This window comes from Papio anubis, chromosome 3 (genome assembly GCF_008728515.1).
Source record: "Papio anubis isolate 15944 chromosome 3, Panubis1.0, whole genome shotgun sequence".
Classification (NCBI taxonomy): domain Eukaryota; kingdom Metazoa; phylum Chordata; class Mammalia; order Primates; family Cercopithecidae; genus Papio; species Papio anubis.
Genome location: NC_044978.1, coordinates 131335461 through 131348315, shown reverse-complemented (window position 1 = coordinate 131348315; position 12855 = coordinate 131335461). Strand labels below are relative to the sequence as shown.

Sequence of the window (12855 nt, the reverse complement as noted above, 5' to 3'; positions counted from 1 at the left end):
GTACTCAGAACACTGTAAGTACTCAATAAATGTTATATGCCACTGTTATTATAACTACTATTATTATTATCATTGCCCTAATTCTTGTTACGAGGTCACATTGGTGTCATATTTCCAAACCCTTTTTTCATGCCATCTAGGCAGATTTCTGTATATTATTATGTTGATTTATATATTCTGTTTTATTTTCTCCCAGACCCACTGGAATGTGACAAGTCCCTAAATGTTCTAAGTGTAGTGTCTGGAGAAAAAGATGAGACCTGCTAGTGTCTATCACCGTTTAAGACATTTTATTTTTTTTGGAGGGGGTGGGGGATGGAGTCTCACTCTGTTGCCCAGGCTGTAGTGCAGTAGCTCGATCTCAGCTCACTGCAGCCTCTTCCTCTCAGGTTCAAGCAATTATCCTGCCTTAGTCTCCTGAGTAGCTGGGACTACAGGTACCTGCCACCATGCCTGGCTAATTTTTGTATTTTTAGTAGAGACGGGGTTTCACCATGTTAGCCAGGATGATCTCGATCTCCTGACCTGGTGATCCACCCGCCTCGGCCTCCCAAAGTGCTAGGATTACAGGCGTGACCCACCGCACCCGGCCAAGACGTTTTATTTAATATAGTAACACACTGATTCCACAAAAGAACACTGAGGGATAAGTGTTAATTTTTCCATTTACACGTGAGGAATTTAAACTAAAAGGTTAAATAATTGGTTCAGCATTATGCTCAAAACCAAATGCATTGTCTGCATTTTTATTTAGCAGTTCTACTTCCCCAGTCTCTTAGTGGAACATTTTAATAATATTCTGCATTATAAAGTATAAAATTAGTTCCTATTCTCATTTCCTTTTTAATGTTGGGTTTCTTTTTGTAAAGTCTTTAGTATCTCAACTATTCAGTTCGTATACCTCCTCTCTTAGATCTTTTGTTTCAAAAACTGACTACTTCAGGTTATTCTATTCTAAAGAAGGCTAAGCCTTCTTTTCCATTTGAAAACGAAATAGATTTAATGAGAAAGAATATATAGTGGTGACTCAGATTTAAGGTGCTTAATCTTATTTAAGATGAACACGATGATACATGATAACTTTAAAGTATTTCTAAAGAGGGTATTCTACAAATGCACTTAATATTAATTTTCTAATTATTTTCATATATTTTTCTTTTAGGATCCTTCCGGAGCGCTTCCTGGCAGTTTTAAAAAGAAAAATCAATATTAAGTTTGATGCAGTTATTGGATATAAAATGAAAGCGCAATAAGTGCCTAGTTTTCTGAAAACTGATTTACCAAGTTTAGGTTGATTCATCTAATAGTGTCAGAATTTTAATGTTTGAACTTTTGTTTTTTCTAATTATCCCCATTTCTCCAATATCACCTTTGAGGCTTTGGCAGTCTTCATTTACTACCACTTGTTCTTCAGCTAAAAGCTGATTACATATGATATAAACCGAGAAATACCTTTAGAGGTGACTTTAAGGAAAATGAAGAAAAAGAACCAAAATGACTTTATTAAAATAATTTCTAAGACTATTTGTGGCTCACCTGAAGGCTTTGCAAAATTTCTACCATAACTGTTTATTTAATATATATTTTTATTTTTGATTGCACTTAAATTTTGTGGGATTTGTGTTTCTTTTTCTGTTCTACATAAAATCAGAAACTTCAAGCTCTCTAAATATAATGAAGGACTATATCTAGTGGCATTTCACAATGAATATCATGAGCTCTCAATGGGTAAGTTTCATCCTACCCATTACCACTCTGTTTCCTGAGAGATAGCTCACATTCCAATGCCAGACATTTCTGCACAGGGAAGCTAGAGGTGGATACACATGTTGCAGGTATAAAAGCATCATTGGGATTTAAGGAGAATTGAGAGAATGTATCCACAAATGGCAGCAATAATAAATGGATCACACTTAAACTTTTTGTGTTTTCGTATTTTTGTTCCTAAACAGAACATAACTTAACCTTCAAATTAAAGGAAAACAAATTGTGTAATCTTTTTTTAAAAACTGGAAATTTCTTGGATGTGAGGCTCACTGAGATGGGACTATAAGATCAGATCTATAAATTTTAAAAATTTAGTAGGTTAGGTTTCTTCTACTAAAGAAAAATATTTTCAAGACTATATCAAACACGTCTGGGTACAGTGGCTCACGCCTGCGTCCCGACACTTTGAGAGGTCGAGGTGGGTGGATCACGAGGTCAGGAGTTTGAGACCAGCCTGGCCAACATGGTGAAACCCCATCTCTACTAAAAATACAAAAATTAGCTGGGTGTAGGCCAGGCGCGGTGGCTCACACCTATAGTCCCAGCACTTTGAGAGGCCAAGGTGGGCAGATCACGGGGTCAGGAAATTGAGACCATCCTGGCCAACATGGTGAAACCCTGTTTCTACTGAAAATCCACAAACATTAGCTGGGTGTGGTGGTGGGCGCTTGTAGTCCCAGCTACTCAGGAGGCTGAGGCAGGAGAATCGCTTGAACCCAGGAGGTGGACGTTGCAGTGAGCTGAAATGGTGCCATTGCACTCCAGCCTGGAGACAGAGGGAGACTCAGTCTCAAAAAAATAAAAAATAATAAAAAATTAAATAAATAAATAATTAAATTAGCTGGGCGTGGTGGCAGGTGCTTGTAATCCCAGCTACTCAGGAGGTTGCGCCAGGAGAATAATTTGAATCCCGGAGGCGGAGGTTGCAGTGAGCCAAGATTGTGCCACTGCACTCCAGTCTGAGCAACAGAGCAAGACTCCATCTCAAAAAAAAAAAAAAAATGGCTACGTCAAACACATAACACATGAAGAACTTTAATCCTTTTATCAGAAAGTTCATATTTAGAAAAAACATAAGGCAGAATCCTTTAACATCCTGTTAAGTGTACCAAATGAGCTACATTAGGTTCAGAAAATTTTTGGAGAGAGATTTTGATCCAGATTTTAAGCAGAAACTAATATTTATTCAACATATGTCAGTTACTGTCCTAAACACTTAACTTACATCAATTAGCCCATTCAACAAGTTAAGTAATATCAGCAGTGTCATCAGAAATTATAAGGGTCATATGGTAATATGTTTAAGGAAGCTTATGTTATGGATTCTGTAACAAAAAAGATAATTTCTCAGAAAGCATCATTTCTATGTAAATTTCTCCCTCTTTCCCATCAATTACCTTCTAACTCAGAGAATCAAAATATCATTGCTGTTGGACTACAGTTTGCATTTAGTTTGTGTAAATACATATGGGTCAAAAATTCTTGTTTCCCAAACATTATATTTGAATAATATAACTTTGATTCCTCTCCATACATCAGCTATACTCTACTAGCACTCTAGGGTTGAATATCCACAGAATTTCTAGATTAAAACACCTATCCTGGTAACAGAAATGACACTAGAAAGTGGAGAGCCTGTTACACTCAGCTTCTAACTCACTTTGAAATAGATTTAATTGTTTATTCTTCTGTTTAAATTATACTTGTTCCAGACTGCTAGCCACCCGCCAGTGAAGTAGACTAGGAAAAAGCCTTTAGCAAACTTTAGTAAGATAATCGAGGCCCAAATATACTGACAGCTTTTCCTGATAAACATTTTGGCTCCTAAAACACTTGTCATAAATAAACATTTGGAGGTACTTTAGCGTTAACCATTATGAGAAATAAGCAATACTTCTTTCAACGTTATGAGGGCAAATGGTAGTGTGCCCCATTTATTGAGTGTTAACCATGGGTCAGGCACAGTTTGCCACTTAGTCCCTCAGCAGTCCTGTGCAGAAGGCATTGTTAGAAGGCACTGAACTAGCTATGAAGACAGCAGTAGTAGCAGAAATCCAGAAGAACCTTGGAGTCTATAGCCCTTACTCTAGAGGAAAGACGAATGACTATAGTATCATGGGGATTTTGAATTTTGTTCTCTATATTAAAAAAAAAAAAAAGTAGAAGCAGCAGCTTGCTCTAACTCACCAACATTAGGCAATTAGCCCTGTGTCTCAAAATCTGAAAACTTGTCAATGTTATTTGAATGAAGTTTATCCTAACTCTGATTTCACTTCTCAGCAGTTTGGTGGGAAAACTCATCTTGGTCATCAATCGAGCTAATTCTGAGAGACATACTAAAATCAAAGAGCTTTAGTTTGTCTTCAGGTAAATGGGGAATGATTTCTCATTGTCAACGAGTATGATATTCCATGGTCCTGAACCAGGGGATTCATTGATAGCTGGAACTACAGGTGCACAACACCATGCCTGGCTAATTTTTTGTTATTGAGGTGAGGTCTCACCATCTTGCCCAGACTAGTCTTTTATTTATTTATTTTTATTTTTATTTATTTTTTGAGATGGAGTCTTACTCTGTCACCAGGCTGGAGTGCAGTGGTGCAATCTCAGCTCACTGCAACCTCCACCTCTCAGGCTGACGAGATTCTCCTGTCTCAGCCTCCTGAGTGGCAGGGACTACAGGTGTGAGCCACCACGCCCGGCTAATTTTATATTTTTAGTAGAGACAGGGTTTCACCATGTTGGCCAAGATGGTCCCTATCCCTTGACCTCATGATCTGCCTGCTCCGCCTTCCAAAGTGCCGGGATTACAGGCGTGAGCCACCGCGCCCCGCCCAGGCGGGTCTTGAACTCCTAGGTTCAGGTGATCCTCTTGCCTCATCCTCCCAAAGTGCTGAAATTGCAGGTGTGAGCCACCATGCCTAGCCTAATCTTTTTCTTTATTTTTGTTGGACTAAGTAACCATCCCCAAGACACATAATCATCCGATTCTCAAAGGTCAAAATGAAAGAAAAGACTTTCAAGGCAGCTAGAGAGAAGGGGCAGGTCACCTACAAAGGGAAACTCATCAGGCTAACAGTGGACCTTTCAGCAGAAAACCTACAAGCCAGAAGATATTGGGGGCCTATATTCAGCACTCTTAAAGAAAAGAAATTCCAATGAATAATTTTATACCCAGCCAAACCAAGCTTCATAAGTGAAGGAGAATTAAGAACTTTTTCAGACAAGCAAATGCTAAGGGAATTTATTACCACCAGGCCTACCTTATAAGAGGTCCTGAAGAGAGTGCTAAATGTGGAAAAGATAGACCATTACCATCCACTACAAAATCACACTTAGGTACACAGACCATTGACACTACTAAGCAACTGCACAAGCAAGTCCACAAAATAACCAGTTAACAACAAAATGAGAGGATTAAATCCACACATATCAATATTAAACTTGAATGTAAATGGGCTAAATGCCCCAGTTAAAAGGCATGGAGTGGGAATTTGGATAAAGAAGCAAAACTCAATGACACAGTGTCTTCAAGAGACCTTTCCCACCTGCAATGACACCCATAGACTCAAAGGGATGGAGATAAATCTACCAAGCAAATGGAAAACAAAACAAAAAAAATATCAGGGGTTGCTCTTCTAATTTCAGACAAAACACTTTAAACAAACGAAGACCAAAAAAGACAAAGAAGGGCATTACGTAATGGGAATAAGAAGACCTAACTATCCTAAATATGCTCTCAACACAGGAGCACATGCAGATTCATCAAACAAGTTATTAGAGACCTATGAAGAGACTTAGATAACCACAAAATAATAGTGGGAGACATTAACGCCCAACTGACAATATTAGACACATCATTAAGGCAGAAAACTAACAAAAGATTTTTCAGGACCTGAGCTCAACACTAACCATATGGGCCTAAGAGATACCTAGAGAACTCTCCACCCACGAACAACAGAATATACATTCTTCTCATTTGCCCATGGCACATACTCTAAAATCAGCCACATAATTGGACATAAAACAATCCTCAGCAAATTAAAAAAAAAAAAAATCTGAAATCTTACCAAGCATATTCTTGAACCACAGCACAATTAGTATAGAAATCAATACTAAGAAAATTGTTCAAATCCATATCATTACATGAAAATTGAACAAACTGCTCCTGAATGACTTTTTGGTAAACAATCAAATTAAAGCAGAAATCAAGAAATACTTTGAAACTACTGAGAACAAAGATACAAAATACCAGAATCTCTGGGACACAGCTAAAGCAATGTTAAGAGGGAAGCTTATGGTGCAAAATGCCCAATCAAAAAGTTAGAAAGATCTCAAATTAACAACCGAACATCACATGTAGAGGAACTAGAGGAATGAGGGCAAACCAATCCCAAAGCTAGCAGAATGAAAGAAAGAACCAAATTCAGAGCTGAAATGAAGGAAATTGAGATGCAAAAAAACCATACAAAAGATCAGCGAATCCAAGAATTGGTTCTTTGAAAGAATAAATGAGATAGATAGACCACATAGCCAGACTAATGAAAAAAGAGAAGATCCAAATAAACACAATCAGCAATGACAAAGGGTAACCACTAACCCCACAGAAATACAAAAATCCCTCAGAGACTACTGTAAATACTCCTATGCACACAAGTTGGAAAACCTAGAAGAAATGGATAAATTCCTGAAGATACAACCTCCCAAGATTGAACCAGGAAGAAATTGAATCCCTGACCAGACCAATAAGGAGTTCCAAATTTTAATCAGTAATAAAAACCCAACAAGAAGAAAAAGCACAGGACCAGACAGAATCACAGCCAAATTCTGCCAGATGTATTAAGAGCTGGTACCATTCCTACTGAAACTATTCCAAAAAATTGAGGAGGAGGGACTCCTCCCTAACTCACTCAATGAGGCCAGCATCATCCTGATACCAAAACCTGGCAGAGACACCACAAAAATGAAAACTTCAGGCCAATATCCTTGATGAATATAGATGTAAAAATTCTCAACAAAATACCAGCAAAATGAACTCAGCAGCACATCAAAAACCTAATCCACCACAATCAAGTAGGCTTTATCCCTGGGATACAAGGTTGGTTCAACATACGCAAATCAATAAATATGATTCATCACGTAAACAGAAGTAAAAACAAAAACCACATGATAATCTCAATAAATGCAGAATAGATTTTCAATAAAATTCAACATCTCTTCATGTTAAAAACTCTCAATACACTAGGCATTGAAGGAACATACTTCAAAATAATAGAGCCATCTATGAAAAACCCACAACCAATACAATACTGAATGGGCAAAAGCTGGAAGCATTCCCCTCGAAAACTGGTACAAAATAAGGATGCCTTCTCTCACAACTATTCTACACAGTACTGGAAATCCTAGCCAGAGCAACCAGGCAAGAGAAAGAAATGAAAGGTGTCCATATAGGAAAAGAGGAAGTCAAACTCTGCCTGTTTGCAGGTGAGATACAATTATATATCTAGGAAAATCCCATAATCTCTGCCCAAAAGCTCCTTGATCTGTGATATGGTTAGGCTTTGCGTACCCACCCAATGTCATCTTGAATTGTAATCCCCATGTGTCAAGGGAAAGACCAGGTGGAAGTAATTGAATGATGGAGTCAGTTTCTCCCATGCTGTTATGATAGTGAGTTCTCACGAGATCTAATGGTTTTATCAGGGGTACTTCCCCCTTCACTGCGCACTTCTCCTTCCTGATGCCTTGTGAAAAAGGTGCCTTTCTCCCACTTTGCCTTCTACCATGATTGTGAGTTTCCCCAGGCCTCTCCAGGCATGATGAACTGTGAGTCAACTAAACCTTATTTTCTTTATAAATTGCTCAGTCTTGGGTGGTTCTTTATAGCAGTATGAAAACAACACTGCCCAAAGCAATTTATACACTTAATGCTACTCCTATCAAACTACCAATGACATTCTTCACAAAATTATATTTAAAAAACTATTTTAAAATTCATATGGAGGGCAGGCATGGTAACTCACACCTGTTATCCAGCACTTTGGGAGGCCAAGGCAGGCGAATCACAAGGTCAGGAGTTCAAGACAAGCTTGGTCAACATGGTGAAACCCTGCCAGGTGTGGTGGCGAGCACCTGTAATCCCAGCTACTCGAGAAACTGAGGCAGGAGAATCGCTTGATCCCAGGTGGCAGAGTACAGTGAGCCAAGATCAAGTCACTGCACTTCAGCCTGAGCAACAGAGGGAGACTCCATCTCAAAAAAACAAAACAAAACAAAACAAAACAAAACAAAAAAACAAAACCATGGATGGAGCTGGAGGCCATTAGCCTAAGCAAACTAACACAGGAACAGAAAACCAAATACCATATGTTCTCACTTATACATAGGAGCTAAACATCAAGTACATATAGACACAAGGAAGGGAACAACAGACACAGGGGCCTACTTGAGGAAGGAGGGTGGTAGGAGGGTGAGGATCGAAAAACTATCATTGGGTATTATGCTTATTACCTGGGTGACAAAATAATCTGTACACTAAACCCCCATGTCATGCAATTTACCTATATAGCAAACCTGCACGTGTACTCTTGAACCTAAAAATAAAAGTTAAAAAAGATATATGAGATCATGTCATGCTTCAGGCTCAAAATCCTCCATTAATTTCTCATCTGAAACTTAAAGCTAACATCCTTACCGTGACTTTACAAGGCCATATGTAATCCAGCCTTTTGTCCCTACAATTACCCACTACCTTACTACCTGTATAAATTAGGCTTCTCCAGAGAAGCAGTAGGAGATTGTGTATGCACACATTTATATATATGCACAGCACACACACACACACACACACGGACAGAGAGTACGTCAAGAAATTCTGAAGTACAGATGTACTTCAAGAAATTGAGGAGTTGGCTTAAATGATTGTGGGAGGCTAGCAGGTCTGAGATCTGTAGGGTAGCCTAGAAAGCTGTAAACTCTTAGATGGGAACTGATGGTGCAATGTTGAGGCAGAACCTCTTTTTACTCAGGGAAACCTCAGTTTTGCTTTCACAACCTTCCAACTAATTGGTTAAGTTGGGATTATAATTCTTTATAATCCGCATTATAAAGAATAATTTCCTTTAGTTAAATACTATTGAATATAGCTGTTAACCTCATCTATAATACCTTCACAACAACACCTAGATTAGTGTTTGATTGGATAACTGGGGACTATAGCGTAGTCAGGTTGACCCATAAAACTAACTGTCGCACTAGCCTCACCCTCATTCAATTCTCTCCAGCTACATAGGTCCCCTTGGTGCTCCTCAACCCCCCAGGCATGTTTCTATTTCAAGGCCTTAGTATATTACTGTTCACTCTCTCTAGATGCTCTTCCTCCAGATATCTACATAGCTAGCTCTTTCTTTCTTTTAAGTCTTTTTGCTTAGTTCTTTCTTTTGAGGTCTTCTTACTCTATAGGTAAAACTGCAACCCTACCCCACACAACCACACCCTACAAGATTCCATTTCTCCCTCTATTCTCTATTTTTTTCCTTAGCACGTATCACTGTGGAGCATTCTATATATTTTGTTTATTTATCTTCTTTATTGTCTACATTGACCCTAGAGTGTTCGTTTCCCAAGGGAACAGTTTTGTTTTCATCTATTTTGTTCACTGGTATTACCCAAACACCTGGAATAGTCTCTGAAACAAACCAAGTGTTTTCTATATATTTAATAAATAAATGCCTATGTATCGTATTATTCTGTTTCCTTAATGTCTCGTTTGCCACCACCCTCATTCAGGCCACTGTGACTTCTGGGCTAGAGGATGGCGATGATGATGATGATGATTTTGAGACAGGGTCTCACTCCTAGGCCCAGGCCTAGAGTGCAGTGGCACAATCTCGGCTGACTGCCACCTCCACTTTCTAAGCTCAAGTGATCCTCCCGCCTCAGCCTCCTAAGTAGCTGGGACTATAGGCATGTGCCAGCATGCCCCGCTACTTTTTGTAATTTTTGTAGAGATGGGGGTCTCACTATGTTGCCCAGGCTGGTCTTGAGCTCCTGAGCTCAAACGATCCACCCACCTCGGCCTTTCAAATTGCTGAGATTATAGGTGTCAGCCACTGCACCCAGCCTGGTCTAGATTAATGAAAAGCTTCCTAACTGGTCTCCCTCCATCTATTCTTGTCCTCCCTTCAATGCATTCTCCAAACTGCAGCATTCCTGGGGTGTGCATCTGATGGTATCAGTTCCCTGCTCAATACCTTTCACTAGCCCTTACTGATCCTATGCTCTGAGTGACTGAGCCTTCGCTAAGTTCTCTAACTTCTCTCTACCCGATACCCTGCTTCCAAGACAGAACTTCTTTTTTATTTTTGTTGTTTTTTGTTTTTCTTTTTTTGAGACAGGGTCACTCTGTCAGATTAGAGTGCAGTGGCACAATCTCAGCTCACTGCAATCTCCGACTCCCAGATTCAAGTGATTTTTGTGCCTCAGCTTCCTTAGTGGCTGGGACTACAGGCGCACGTCACCATGCCTGGCTAATTTTTATATTTTAGTAGAGACGGGGTTCCACCACGTTGCCTAGGCTGGTCTTGAACTCCTGGCCTTAAGTGATCCAGCTACCTCAGCCTCCCAAAGTGCTGGGATTACAGGCCTGAGCCACCGTGCCCAGCCAGAACTTCTTATTCCTTGACCTCACCACAATCCCTCACCTCCTAGTGTTGGTATACATGGTTTTCTATATATGGAACACTCTTATCTCCTTCATCACCCGGCTTACTCCCCTCATCCTCAGGGCCCCATTTATAGCTCACCTCCCACTTCCATCCTCAGGGCTGGGTAATTTGACCTTCCTGTGAACTCCTGTTGCTCCTTATATGCAGCTGTCATAACACTTTGCATCAGGTAGAGAGTACAAGAGGTAAAAGGACGAGAGACTTCTGTCTTCTTAAGGAAATGGGAAGCCAGAAAACCGAGGTAATCACTGTAGACTAATTTGGCTGTAAAATATGGAAGACAGGATGCTCTTGTTGAATATTTTTATAATGGGAGAGATCTGAAAATATCTGAAAACAAAAGAGACAACTTTTTGGCAGGAAGAATTTGGAATAAACAGAGGAAGAAGGATGAGGAGAGCAAGAAAAGAAAGATTGAGAACCAGACTATAGAGATTGGGACTCTCTCTTTGGTACTACAAGGAGGATTGGTATGGAGTGATGAAGCAAGAGGTTTTATAAACCAAAACATGCCAACGCTCTGCATGAAATATGAGTTTGGGGTTTCCGTATTTGGATAGGGGTTTTGGACCCTCAAGGAGAGGTTTATATGTCTTTTAAGAATACCTAATACTGCGTTATCAGTTTGGCAGTACATATGAATAGAACCCTTGACAATGAACTAATGAACCCCACCAAGAAGGAAAATAAAAGAGTATGTATTTGAAGAAATTATATCCCCAAACCTCTACTTATCAGATTACCACAGTTAGCCTAAACAAACAGTAGATTAATGTGCATAATTTCCATAACTTCCTCACTTTATGATCTTCAGAGAAATGATGGCTTAGTGTTGACCCTTTGTACAAAGATAATTATTCTTACCTGAATAAAGATAATTACATTTCTAAAACTGGTAGGCAGATGGCTCTCAAAAGGGACATTAATGAAAGAAAAAAAAAAAGCAGACAAAAATTTAGAAAATGTCTTATTTTAATAAGATTCTAAATGCTATGGATGATTTTAACTTAGTTGAGAAAATTTTACTGAAAGCATCTCATCCTAAAATGTGAGTGAAAGACAAATTAATGATAAATTTAAGATGTCTTCATTCTTATCAGTGGGAAACTGACCTAAAATGCTATCAAAGCAAATTAAACATTTTTATTTGTTATGAAAATCTGTTGAAATGAAGCCAATGATGTCATAAAGACATACAAACAAAAAGTCTCTAAAACTTAGGGAAAAAAATCAAGGGGGGGCCAGGCGCAGTGGCTCATGCCTGTAATCCCAACACTTTGGGAGGCCCAGGTGGGTGAATCACTTGAGGTCAGGATTTCGAGACCAGCCTGGCCAACATGGCGAAACCCCATCTCTACAAAAAATACAAAAATTAGCTGAGCATGGCGGCAGGCGCCTGTAATCCCAGCTACTCAGGAGGCTGAGGCAGGAGACTCACTTGAACCCGGGAGGCGGAGGTTGCAATGAGCTGAGATTGCGCCACTGCACTCCAGTCTGATGACAGAGCAAGAATCTGTCTCAAAAACAAACAAAACAAAACAACAACAACAACAACAACAAAATCAAGGGACAAAGTGTATGTTTCTAGCATTGTTGGGACAAATATGAACCCTGTAATTGAGGAACATGAACATTCTGTCCCATAGAAAACAAGCAAAAAAAAAAAAAAAAGCTCACTATGTCTCACATGAAATAAAATTTCTCAGCAATCAAACTATTTGAGAACAATGTTAAGAAATGTTGTTCACTGTCTCAAAGATTCTTAATTCTTGCATAATACAAATCTCCCAGTGGGTAAAATAATCTAGATTCCACTGTAAATTTTAAAACTGCCTTTCAAAACTGCATCAGCACTGTATTGATTTAGATAGCATTAGTCCCCCTGGTCTGGCCCCCTCTGAGCAAGCTGGATATTCAAATTATAGGCATTCAATCTGAAAACAGATGCCTGCACTGCAACCCAGCGTGAAGTCTGATCTAAAGCACCTATGTTAATATTTAATAGCTCTATATACATGTCACAGCAAACCTGCATGCAGAAAGATATAACCAAGTACTATTTTTTTTTTGCCATAAATGTATCCAAGGTTCAAACTTAAAGAACCAATCACATTGTCTCCAATATAATATAAGTATAGGCCAGGTCTCAACCTTAGTTGAGGCTACTCACATTTGGGCTAAATAATTCTTGGTTTCAATGCACAGGGCTTTCCTATGAATTGTAAAGTGTTCAGCAGCTTCCCTGGCCTCTACGCATTAGATAGATGACAGTGGAATGCCTGAATTGTGGCAAAAAACAGTGTCTCCAGACATGCCAAAATGTACCCTGTGGAACAAAAGTAACCCCTAATTGAGAACCACC

General features: G+C 39.2%; 1 protein-coding gene across 1 annotated transcript in view; it reads left to right on the top strand.

The window, feature by feature from the left end:
* HSD17B11 (hydroxysteroid 17-beta dehydrogenase 11) overlaps window positions 1-1918 on the top strand; it is a 62812-nt gene extending 60894 nt beyond the window's left edge. Inside the window, exon 7 of the mRNA XM_003898939.3 lies at window positions 1163-1918. Within this exon, the coding sequence (XP_003898988.3) occupies window positions 1163-1253 (91 nt within the window). The 3' untranslated portion in view covers window positions 1254-1918. The remainder of the gene's footprint in view (window positions 1-1162) is intronic.
* Window positions 1919-12855: the final 10937 nt, after the last annotated feature.